The 12,133-nt window shown below is 43.3% G+C and overlaps 1 protein-coding gene across 4 annotated transcripts in view; it reads left to right on the top strand.

The window, feature by feature from the left end:
* The window catches only part of cep85l (centrosomal protein 85 like), a 246,642-nt gene that overhangs the window by 46,221 nt on the left and 188,288 nt on the right, over positions 1-12,133 (top strand). For 3 of the 4 annotated variants that reach the window (XM_033021173.1, XM_033021171.1, XM_033021174.1), the window contains exon 2: positions 7,831-7,992. The exons of the other annotated variant lie outside the window; for it this stretch is intronic. In XM_033021173.1, coding sequence (XP_032877064.1) covers positions 7,831-7,992 — 162 coding nt within the window. The remainder of the gene's footprint in view (positions 1-7,830; positions 7,993-12,133) is intronic. 4 annotated transcript variants of the gene reach the window in all.

The raw sequence follows: 12,133 nt of genomic DNA, 5'->3' as shown, positions 1-12,133 counted from the left end.
GTCTTTGCGATATGGGAGGAAACCGGAGTACCCAGAAGAAACCCGTGCGGTCACAGGGAGAACATACAAGCTCCACACAGACAGCACCCAAGGTCAGGATCAAACCAGGGTCTCGGGCACTGTAAAGCAGTAGCTCTACCGGCTAAAGGTGGACTAATGAAGATATGGAGGGTTTCCATCATGTAATGATTTGTACCTGCTGGTCTCCTTGCACCGTCTCAGTTCCAGTCACAGTTCTGGTGAGGGTTGCTAAGATGTGCAGCGACTGAGCTCACATTCAGACCTCTCGGCTCCACTTCCCCCATTTATTGCAGCAAAGCATTTAACAGCTTCTCTCCTTACACCATCATTAATTATGCAACTTTCATTTGCTCATATATGGCACAAATTCTCTGCTCCATCTATTTTTCAGCAATTTGGTTTGCACGTGAAGGTCAAATAATTCAGGTTTTAGTTCAATCAATTGAGGAACCAATGGGCAAATATATGAAGTGGAAGGAGGATAAAGGTTTCCATTTTGGCATGCTATTCTTTCAATAAATACAAGTAGCTTGGATGGAGTACTTCATTCATGATAGCTACTGCAATACTGACAATGGAATATCTCTTCAGGATTGCTCATTTCTCAGGGCTATAGAAGAGTGACTGATCATCCAATAGCTGAGCCTGTGATGATCCACCCAAAAATTATTATTTATGGAATCAAGAATCAGAGGGCATAGGTTTAAGGTGATAGGGGAAAGATTTAATTGGAACCTGAGGGGAACGTTTTCATACAGGTCATAACAAAGTAAAATTAGGCCATTCGGCCCATCAAGTCTACTCCGCCATTCAATCAAGGCTGATCTATCTCTCCCACCTAACCCCAATCTCCTGCCTTCTCCTCATAACCTCTGACACATCTGACACCTGTACATTTTTACATTTGTCAAGGGAATGTACTTACATACCTGTACGTCTTTGGTGTGTGGAAGGAAACCAAAGTTCTTGGAGCAAACCCACGCAGTCACGGGGAGAACGTACAAACTCCGTTCAGACAGCACCCGTAGTCGGGATCGAACCCGGGTCCCTGGCGCAGCAAGCGCTGCAAGGCAGCAACTCTACCATTGCGCCACTGTGCCGCCCGGTGTTATGGGATGTACATAGAAATGATATTATAGCCATCAGAAACTTGATTGAGCGAGCACGGCACTGGTAGCTCAATGCTTCTGGTTATCAAGGCTTCAGATTTGACAGAGGGGTGTGTAAAAGTGGTGGGGGAGTTACACTGCTGATTAGGGAGAATATCACACATGCATCAAGAGAGGACTTTTGAAAGGCTCATCCTATAAGGGTGTATGGGTAGAACGTGGGAATAAGAAAGGTGTGATCAATTTTAATGCTAGATTCTATAGATTCCAGATACATAGGCAGATCATGGAAATATGTAAATTTAGCAGGGGAGTTGTAACAGGTGATTTTATCTTCCACAGTATTCCACAGTATCTTTTAGTAAAGGGTGGTAAATAATGCACACCGCATGCTTGCTTTCATCATTTGGAGCATTGAGTATAAAACAGGATGCATCACAGCTTGGTTTGGGAACAGCCCCATCCAAGACCGCAAGAATTTGCAGTGTATTGTGGACTCAGCCCAAACCAACCTCCCTTCCATTGATTCAATTTATATGCAAGGCCAGCAGCATAATCAAGGACGAGTCGCACCCTGGCCACTTTGTCTTCTCCTCTTTCCCATCAGGATATTCAGGGACAGTTTCTTCCCAGCTCTTATCAGGCAACTGAATCATCCTACAACAACTGAAAGCAGTCCTGAACTACTATCTACCTCATTGGTAACTACTATCTTTGATTGGACTTTACTGGCTTCACCTTACACTAAGCATTATTCCCTTAAAAGTATCTGTACACTTTGGATGGCTCAATTGTAATCATGTATTGTCTTTCTGCTGACTGGCACACAATAGCTTTTTTCTGTACCTCGGTACATGTGAAAATAAACTAGGCCTCATTTGGAGTATTGAATGCAGTTCTGGGTATCACACTATAAGAAGGATGTGGGGGCTTTGGAGAGGATGTAGCTGAGGTTCACCAGGATACTGCCTGGATTGAAGTGCATTAGGAATAGGAAGCTATAAGGAGACTCAGATTATTTTCCCTGGAGTGTCAGAGGCTGAGGAGCGATGTGACAGTACGTAAAATTATGAGAGGCATAAATAGGGTAGACAGTCAGTCTCTTTCCCAGAGTGAAAAAGTTAAAAGCCAAATGTTATAGCTTTAAGCTAAGTGGGGGAAAATTCTAAAGAGATTTGCAAGGCAATTTAAAAAAAACATGGAATGCCTGAGCCCTAGAAATTGCTGCCAAGGAACAAGATTGCATCAGATGTTATAGCAATATTTAGGACGCATTTAGACAGACATGTGGGGAATAGTGACCACTTGCAGGCAGTACCGGATTTACCTATAGACTTGAAGCCTAGGGCCTCAAAATCTAGGGGGCCTCCCGCCAAGGTGTATAATATTTTTGACACTGTCATAGGCCTTTCTTACATATGCTGTCACAACACACTGTAGTCTCTAAACAACCTTTCCTTTCTTGCTAATCCGACCGCATCTAAGCAAGAAATTCAGCAAGGTGTTGAACTGTTGATGGAAGCATACCCAGAAGATGTTAACCTGAAACTTACTGATGAACATTTGCACTTTCACTGGTACGTGAGACAAAACCATAGGCCTACAGAAGAGCACTCTCTGTCTCATACAGACCTTTATCAAATTATATACAAGGAAAAAATTCAGATGGCCTTCCCTAATGTGGAAGCAATCTTGCGGCTGTTTCTTAGCTTAATGGTCACTAACTGCTCAGGAGAGAGGTCTTTTTCAAGACTCAAAAGAATAAAAAATGAATTAAGGGCCACAATGTCTCAAGAGAGGTTGTCGGCACTGAGCATTCTGAGCATTGAGAGTGACAAACTTAGACAAACAAATTTTGATGAACTTCTGGATGATTTTGCAATGAGGATGGCTAGAAAAAAACTTTTTTAATCTCAAAGTATTTGATGATTGTAGTTTATTTATTTCGTAACATGTATTTTAAAACCAACTGTTTAATGACAGTATACAGTAGGATCTAAAAGTGTCACACTGTCACTGTCAGGTAGTCATGGTCTTCTTATTAACACTTCCCAGCTCTCGTTTTTGTTTGTTTTTGTTTTTTTTTTTAATATAACAGTAAACCTACAATTTTATTTTCCTAAAAATTCCTGCTTATTCCACGAAATGCTTACATAGTTTGGTTATAGCAAAAGTTTTTCACAGTGTTAATTTTAACATTTATGCTTTTTTTTCAATCACTACGGTATTTAGACAATAGAAAATGGACAATAGGTGCAGGAGTAGGCCATTTGGCCCTTCGAGCCAGCACCGCCATTCAATGTGATCATGGCTGATCATCCCCAATCAGTACCCCGTTCCTGCCTTCTCCCCATATCCCCTGACTCCAATATTTTTAAGAGCCCTATCTAGCTCTCTCTTGAAAGCATCCAGTGAGCCGGCCTCCACCGCCCTCTGAGGCAGAGAATTCCACAGTCCCACCACTCTCTGTGTTAAAAGTCTTTCCTCATCTCTGTTCTAAATGGCTTACTCCTTATTCTTAAAACTGTGGCCCCTGGTTCTGGACTCCCCCAACATCGGGAACATGTTACCTGCCTCTAGCATGTCCAAGCCCTTAACAATCTTATATGTTTCAATGAGATACCCTCTCATCCTTCTAAACTCCAGAGTGTACAAACCCAGCTGCTCCATTCTCTCAGCATATGACAGTCCCGCCATCCCGGGAATTAACCTTGTAAACCTACGCTGCACTCCCTCAATAGCAAGAATGTCCTTCCTCAAATTAGGGGACCAAAACTGCACACAATACTCCAGGTGTGGTCTCACCAGGGCTTTGTACAACTGCAGAAGGACCTCTTTGCTCCTATATTCGATTCCTCTTGTTATAAAGGCCAACATGCCATTCGTTTTCTTCACTGCCTGCTGTACCTGCATGCTTACTTTCATAGACTGATGTACAAGGACCCCCAGATCCCATTGTACTTCTCCTTTTCCCAACTTGACGCCATTTAGATAGTATTCTGCCTTCCTGTTTTTGCTATCAAAGTGGATAACCTCACATTTATCCGCATTAAACTTCATCTGCCATGCATCTGCCCACTCCCCCAACCTGTCCAAGTCACCCTGCCTTCTCATAGCATCCTTCTCACAGTTCACACTGCCACCCAGCTTTGTGTCATCTGCAAATTTGCTAATGTTACTTTGAATCCATTCATCCAAATCTTTGATGTATGTTGTAAATAGCTGTGGTCCTAGCACCGAGCCTTGCGGTACCCCACTAGTCACTGCCTGCCATTCTGAAAGGGACCCGTTAATCCCTACTCTTTGTTTCCTGTCTGCCAACCACTTCTCTATACATGTCAGCACTCTACCCCCAATACCATGTGCCCTAATTGTGCCCACTATTCTCCTGTGTGGGACCTTATCAAATGCTTTCTGAAAGTCCAGGTACAATAAAAATGTACCAATAAAATGTTATGTCCTTTAGAGAAGGAATTGCGAATTGCGGAATTTTAAACACCCGTCATCATCCTTGGCTTTACTCAAATGATTTAAAACACTCTTCCATCTTCCTCTAGTCATGGGGATTGGGAGGGGCCTCACAAGTTGAATAGCCTAGGGCCTCTCTTCATCTAAATCCGGCCCTGTTTGCAGGCATATGAGATTATTTTAGTTTGGCATCATGGTTGCTGCAGACATAGTAAACAGAGGAGCCTGTTCCTGTCCCATACTGTTTAATTCAATGTTCCAACCTAACCTACAGCAGGTTTAACAGGCAGTTTCCACCTCCTGGAAATAATCAAACCGATTTCTTGAGCTAGAGCACTGCTGGTATGATTTTCTGGTGTTTTGTCAAAATTATTTTGTCAGTTTTATTCATTGTGAAGTGTCTCTTCCTACTGTTACCTGTATTTATCTTTAGTTATAATGGGAAAAATAAGCAAAAGGTCACTCAGCAGGTCAGATGGCATCTGTGGAAGGAGAAGTGGAGTTGACGTATATGTTTAAACCCTTCATCAAAACAAGGAAAGGGAGAAATAGGCTGTTTTTAATTTGCAGAGAAGGTGGGAGAGAAAAGGCTAGGACAATGAGAGCCGACATTACTCGTAGAGTCACACAGTGTTGAAACAGGCCTTTTGGCCCAACTTGCTGTGGGAGTAAGTTGTAAAGGTCATCTATTCAATGGGAAATGGGAGCAATGAGAAAGAGAAAATAAATGGAACAAAAGGTACCTCTGTCAGCCAAGACAGAGATAAATTGTTATTTGGTAAAACACAGCAATCCCAATGCTTTTATATTTTTCAGTCAACAGTAACTGGAATTTTTTAAATTTTCATCTCTTTCCCAAACAGTCAAAACTCATAAATTGAAATAACTGATATATTAACTGACATCTGGAGTTGAACAAAATGTAATGATGATGTAAGAAGATATGCATGATGAGACATCCATTCCAGTCAATAACACGAAACATGCTCATATCATCAGTTTTAGGTTTAGGTCGATTATTTTCATGTGTGCTAAGGTAGAGTGGAATGATGGTGGATGTTTGTGGCATTGACGGCAGTAAGTAAGGCATGTTACCTTACCTTTCTTTGGCACCTGGCTGATGATGGTCTACTTAAAACAGTTTGGGACCTCAAATGGAGCAGTGAACGGTTAAAGGAGTGTGAATACCTCTGCCAACTGTTACGCACAGGACCTGTGCACACGACTGGGATCTCCACCTGGGATAGATACTTTCCATGGATTCACACTCAGGAAAGCCAGTCCTTAAGTCTGCCACAGTAACCATTGGCATAAGCACACCCAGGATTGACAGTTCTGACACGAGACTGAAGGTGGTATTTTAGCTCTGAAACTCTCCCACCGCTGGAGATGACCGTTGTCTGATACTTGTGTACTGTGAATGTTACTTACCACTAATCAACTCATGCCTGAATATTGTCTAGGTCGTGCAACATAGAAAGGCCGACTGCTTCATTTGTTGGGAAATTGAAAGTTATTTGAAAAATATGCCATCATCTGCGAGTATTCTCACTTCTGAAACTACGGTTAGAAAGTCATTAATGAAGCAGCTGAAGATGATTGGGCCAAGACACTGCTCTGGGAAACTCCTGCAATGATGTCCTGGGGCTGGGACGATTGACTTCCAACAAGTGCAACAATCTTCCTCGGTGTATAGTATGAATCCAGTCATTAGAGTGTTTTCTACTTGATGTCCATTCACCAATTTTACCAGGGCTCCTTGATACCACACTTGGTCAATAGCCACCTTGATGAGAAGAGCAGTCGCTTTCAATTAACCTCCAGAGTTAATCATTTTGACTTCTGTTGGCTCAAGGTCTGGAGATAAATGGTTATCACTGAGCAGTTTTCCATAAACTACTACATTCTGCTTCTTACAACTCCAGCCTTGTTGTTGTCTACCACCTTTGTTCATCTCCCTTTAAAAAAAACCCTCCTAAATACAGATCAGCTATGATTAATGGATATTCATCACCCTCAGCACCTTCACCCTGTAGTCCTAAACACACTTGTTTTCTTGTTTTACTTCTCATCAACCTGCATTGTTAACAATAGACAATAGACAATAGGTGCAAGAGTAGGCCATTTGGCCCTTCGCGCCAGCACCGCCATACAATGTGATCATGGCTGATCATCCCCAATCAGTACCCCGTTCCTGCCTTCTCCCCATATCCCCTGACTCCGCTATCTAGCTCTCTCTTGAAAGCCTCCAGAGAACCCGCCTCCACCGCCCTCTGAGGCAGAGAATTCCACAGATTCACCACTCTCTGTGAGAAAAAGTGTTTCCTCGTCTCCGTTCTAAATGGCTGACTCCATTATTCTCTCTGCAGACACTGGCTGATCTGCTGACAACCTACAGATGTTCTATTTTTACTTTGGGTTTCCACCATCTCTAATATTTTGCTTCCTAATTTAGACATGGACTAAGGTGGGCTGGGAATTACTTTGCTACATACACAGGCAGTCACGGTGGCGCAGCGGTAGAGTTGCTGCACCCGCAAAATGCTGCGCCTGTGACCCGGGTTCGATCCCGACTACGGGTACTGTCTGTATGGAGTTTGTACGTTCTCCCCGTGATCTGCGTGGGTTTTCTCCGAGATCTTCGGTTTCCCCCCACACTCCAAAGACCTACAGATTTGTAGGTTAATCGGCTTGATAAAAAAATGTCAAAATTGTCCAAGTTGGCGATATGCAGAGTACTGCCCTGCTGACTACAAAATTTACAAGGTTCAGGCACTCGTCAGCATAAACAACAGAGAAAGCTGCCCAGTCTCACAACCACTGGATTTGGTCAAAGCTCAGCAGTCCAGTCACATCTTAATGATGGTGGGTAGTTAAACGGCTAATGGGAGGAGGTAGCTCTGAGTATAAAGCGTTTCTGTCAGTGTAAAGGAGTAGTTACGGACATGCTGTTCACGTTTAAAATGGTGACAATGAAGTACATTGTCTGTGGGCGTGAAACAGTCAGACAGGCCTGGCCTCTGACTGCATCCTTCACAAATGTATCTGAAACCGAAACAAAGTCATGGAGTGAGTTTGAAAAAAAAATACAAACTTGCAGCTGACAAGTGGTAGAGTAACGTTCAGGGGATTTTTGTCTGCTCTAGTATATTCGTGTGGTATTAACCCTGAATGCAAGCAAAATGTATCTGTCATTTTAATCTAATTGCTGGCTCAATCTGTCATTGCCCAGGTCCTGATGTTCCACATGCAGGATGGGTTCCAGGTTGTGAAGCAGGGTGGCCAGTCTCCACACCCTTGACCAGTGGTCAGAACATCACCAGCAGAAGATTCAGTGCTGCCTCTGATAGTGGAGACACTGGAATAGGCACTTCAAGTTCAGATAGCATTGAAGGTGAGTGAGACTTTGACATAGCTTTGTGTGAATGCTTCCATCACTATTGGACAGTGCTGTTTATAGTTATGGGTGAGAGTCGATCTTTCATGTTGTCACCACTTGATTCTCGTGGCAATAAATATGGATGCATTACTTAAAACCCGCTACACATGAAATCTTAAAATGGGTTTTATTTTGGAGTTATGGATATATCTAGATTATCAGGTATGTTTGCTGTTATGGTTATAAATCATAGTGATGATTTACAGCATAGTTAAGTTTACCTGTGTTTGCTGTAACTAGTGGGGTGCTGCAAGGCTCAGTGCAGCGACCACAGTTATTTACAATATATATTAACGATTTAGACGAGGGAATAAAATACAACATCTCCAAATTTGCAGAAGACGGAAAGCTGGGTGGCTGTGTGGGCTGCAAGGACGATGCTATGAGGCTGCAGGGTGACTTGGATAGGTTGGGTGAGTGAGCAGATACATGGCAGGTGCAGTAGAATGTGGATAAATGTGAGGCTATCCACTTTGGTGGCAAGAACAGGAAGGCAGATTATTATCTGAAATGGTGTCAGATTAGGGAAAGGGGAAGTGCAACGAGACCTGGGTGTGCTTGTACATCAATCACTGAAAGTAAGCATGCAGGTACAGCAGATAGTGAAGAAAGCTAATGGCATGTTGTCCTTCATTGCGCAAGGATTTGAGTTTAGCAGCAAGGAGGTCCTTAACATGGTAATAACATTACCATCTGGTTTGGGAATTGCTCTGCCAAGGACAAGAAGGCTCTGCAGAGAGTAGTGCGTTCGGCCGAACGCACTATGGGAACTTCACTTGCCCCCCTGCAGGAACTATACATCAGGAGGTGCAATTCCAGAGCCAACAATATCATGAGAGACCCCTTCCACCCCTGCAACGGACTGTTCCAGCTGCTACGGTCAGGCAAACGCCTCCGTTGCCATGCGGTGAGAACAGAGAGGTTGAGAAGGAGTTTCTTCCCAGAGGCCATTCGGACTGTAAACGCCTATCTCACCAGGGACTAACTCTACTGAACGTTTTTCCTTCCATTATGTATTATGTAAAGGTATATGTGTGTTATGATTGTGTTTATAGTTTGTTTGGTTGTTTGTCTTTTTGCACAAAAGTCCGCGAGCATTGCCACTTTCATTTCACTGCACATCTCGTATGTGTATGTGACAAATAAACTTGACTTGACTTGACTTGACTTGACTGCAGTTGTACAGGGCACTGGTGAGACGGCACCTGGAGTATTGTGCGCAGTTTTGGTTTCCTAGTTTGAGGAAGGACATTCTTGCTATTGAGGGAGTGCAGAGTAGGTTTACAAGGTTCACCAGGTTAATTCCCGGGATGGCGGGACTGACATATGATGAAAGAATGGGTTGACTGGACTTGTATTCACTGGAGTTTAGCAGGATGAGAGGGGATTTTATAGAAACATATAAAATTCTTCCTGTGAATATTGGAGAAAAAAAATTGTACAGTTGTACAATTGCTGTACAGTTTCAGATGTGATCAGTTTAAGAGAGGGGGGAGAAGGAGTGGGGACAACGTTTAAGAAGCCAGAGATACATGGCTGTGAAGCTCGGCGGACATTTAACATTACTGGTCGGTTATCCTTGGTTCTGAAAACTACTGCTTACCTTTTTTTTCCCAACCTACAAGAACCTCCTTTGGCCTCCTCGCAACCCAACTCCTGGTGACCCATCTATGGCACGAGAATTCTCGCTACTCCATGGCGGATTCATTCTAGTCACCGCTAATTTCTCAACATGTTGAAAAATTTGCGCCGACCATAATGAGGCCGCAACTAGTTCCCAGAATGCGGGAACTCCTCAAGAACCTCAAGCACGGACTAGAAGGGCCGAGATGGCCTGTTTCCGTGCTGTAATTGTTATATGGTTATATGGTTATATGGAACCATGAAGGCAACTTCCAGTCAACTACCCGCGAACATGTGGCGACCATGTGGTGACTGCATAGTCTCCTGCAATCGCCTAAGAAGTCATAGAAAAGTGGACAGGCCAGATTCTGCATTTAATTGACCCATTCTAATTCGCTCAGTCCGCCTTAACCTACTTGACCTCCCGGTGGCTCAGCACTTCAACTCCCCCTCCCATTCCCAATCCGACCTCTCTGTCCTGGGTCTCCTCCATTGCCAGAGTGAGCAACAGCGGAAATTGGAGGAACAGCACCTCATATTCCGTCTGGGGTCCTTGCGCCCTTATGGCATCAACATTGAATTCCCCCAATTTGGCTAGCCTGTGCTGTCCCCTCCCCTTCCTTCACCCTCTAGCTGTCTCCTCCCACCCTCCTATCCGCCCGCCCTCGGGCTCCTCCTCCCTTTTTCCTTCTTTCTTTCCCCACCCCCCATCAGTCTGAAGAAGGGTTTCGGCCCGAAACGTCGCCTATTTCCTTCGCTCCATAGATGCTGCTGCACCCGCTGAGTTCCTCCAGCAATTTTGTGTACATTCTAATTCCTTCTTTGTTCCAAGGTGTCCTTTTGTCCCTGAGATGATTATCAGCTGATCTGTCCAACAACCTTCCGGATGCATTTTCACCTGTGTGTCAGAAACCTCATAGGCTCAACTTGAATGTGCGGGAAAGAACTGCAGGTGCTGGCTTAAATCCAAGATAGATACAACATGCTGGAGTAACTCAGCGGGACAGGCAGCATCTCTGGAGGAATGGGTGACATTTCGGGTCGAGACTGCTTTGATTCTGAAGAAGGTTCTCGTCCCGAAACGCCACCCATTCCCTCTCTCCAGAGATGCTGCCTGTCCCGCTGAGTTACTCCAACATTTTGTGTCTGGCTCAATTTTAATACTGGATAAAACAGATATCCAATTTGTTTTTTCACAGATGAAGTCCTTGAATATCCACTACCTCACAGTTGAAGTGAGCTTAGAGTCCATTGTGTATTGTGTGTTCTTTATCATTGTACCGCTGCTGACAAATTCATTTCACTTGCACTTTATGTGCAATGTGACAAATAAAACCGTATTGTATTGTAACCAAAAGAGCATAATGTGAAATGTTTCATTCCTGTATCACTGAATCAATGAGCTGTAGCCAATCATGGTTGTTGTTGGAAATGGGTCTGGAACAGCACATTTTCTCGACATGGCAGAAATTTGAGCTTTTGGGCAAAAAAATCCTTGCAATTGTGGTTACTTATTCACAACAAAACCAGGATCAGTATAAGGCAGTATTTAGGAATGAGTCCGCATCTAAAGGGTCATCACAGTCATATCAATGTCTTCCACCTTGCATTCCCCAGCCTTGCTTTACAATGGTGAGCACAATGTGAAATCATTCATTGCAGCTCCTCTCACTGATTGTAAATGAAATATTGTAGGAATCACATGATCTGCTTCTGGTGATCATCCCACACGCTGCAGTGGCTTAGGGCCTGCCAGGGCATTGGAGCTAATCACGCCAGTTCCTCAGCTATACCAAAGTATGCTTTTGTCCTCTTTCCTCTAGCTTCATCACCTCCTGAGCAAATGTTTTTCTGCTGTCGTACTGTGACCTCAACCTAAAAGTCCTTGAAAAAGCTTGATGATCAGCATGGCAGTTGCCAGCTCTGTATTGGGATCCTAATGTGAAAAGCAAAGATCCTGTCTGAGTACACTAATCCATGTGCTAAATTCCATTGCACTATTCACACTGTGTTTTTGATTTTCTGTTTTTGGATTGAATCCTGTTTTTAATTTGTGTCTCTGTGATGTCCTTATTGTTATATTCCGATTATATGTTTACTATGTAAGGTGTCCTTGAGATTTTGTATGAAAGGCGCCCATTAAATATAAAATTTATTATTATTATTATTGCAATTCACAATATTTCTAAATGTTGTCTCGGAAATGAGATGAGAATTAGAGGCACCACTTGCACCAAGAAAGGATGAATGCCAATTTATTGGCAATTTATGTTCCTGGTCTGGTAAGAACTGATGTGTACCTGTCTCCTGGAGAATGTAGTAATTAGAAAAAATTAAATTATTATTTATTTTTGCAGCCCCAATAAGCTGTTCGACAGCTGTATCAGAGATGTACTGCTGGTAGGGAAAATGACACTGGCAGTGAAAGACAGAGTGGGAGACATTTCCTTATCCTCTTTGCTCTTAATGGATG

The sequence above is a fragment of the Amblyraja radiata genome, chromosome 5, assembly GCF_010909765.2.
Source record: "Amblyraja radiata isolate CabotCenter1 chromosome 5, sAmbRad1.1.pri, whole genome shotgun sequence".
In the NCBI taxonomy this organism is placed as follows: Eukaryota; Metazoa; Chordata; class Chondrichthyes; order Rajiformes; family Rajidae; genus Amblyraja; species Amblyraja radiata.
Note: the sequence above shows the minus strand (reverse complement) of the source record. Positions and strands in the feature narration are given on the sequence as shown.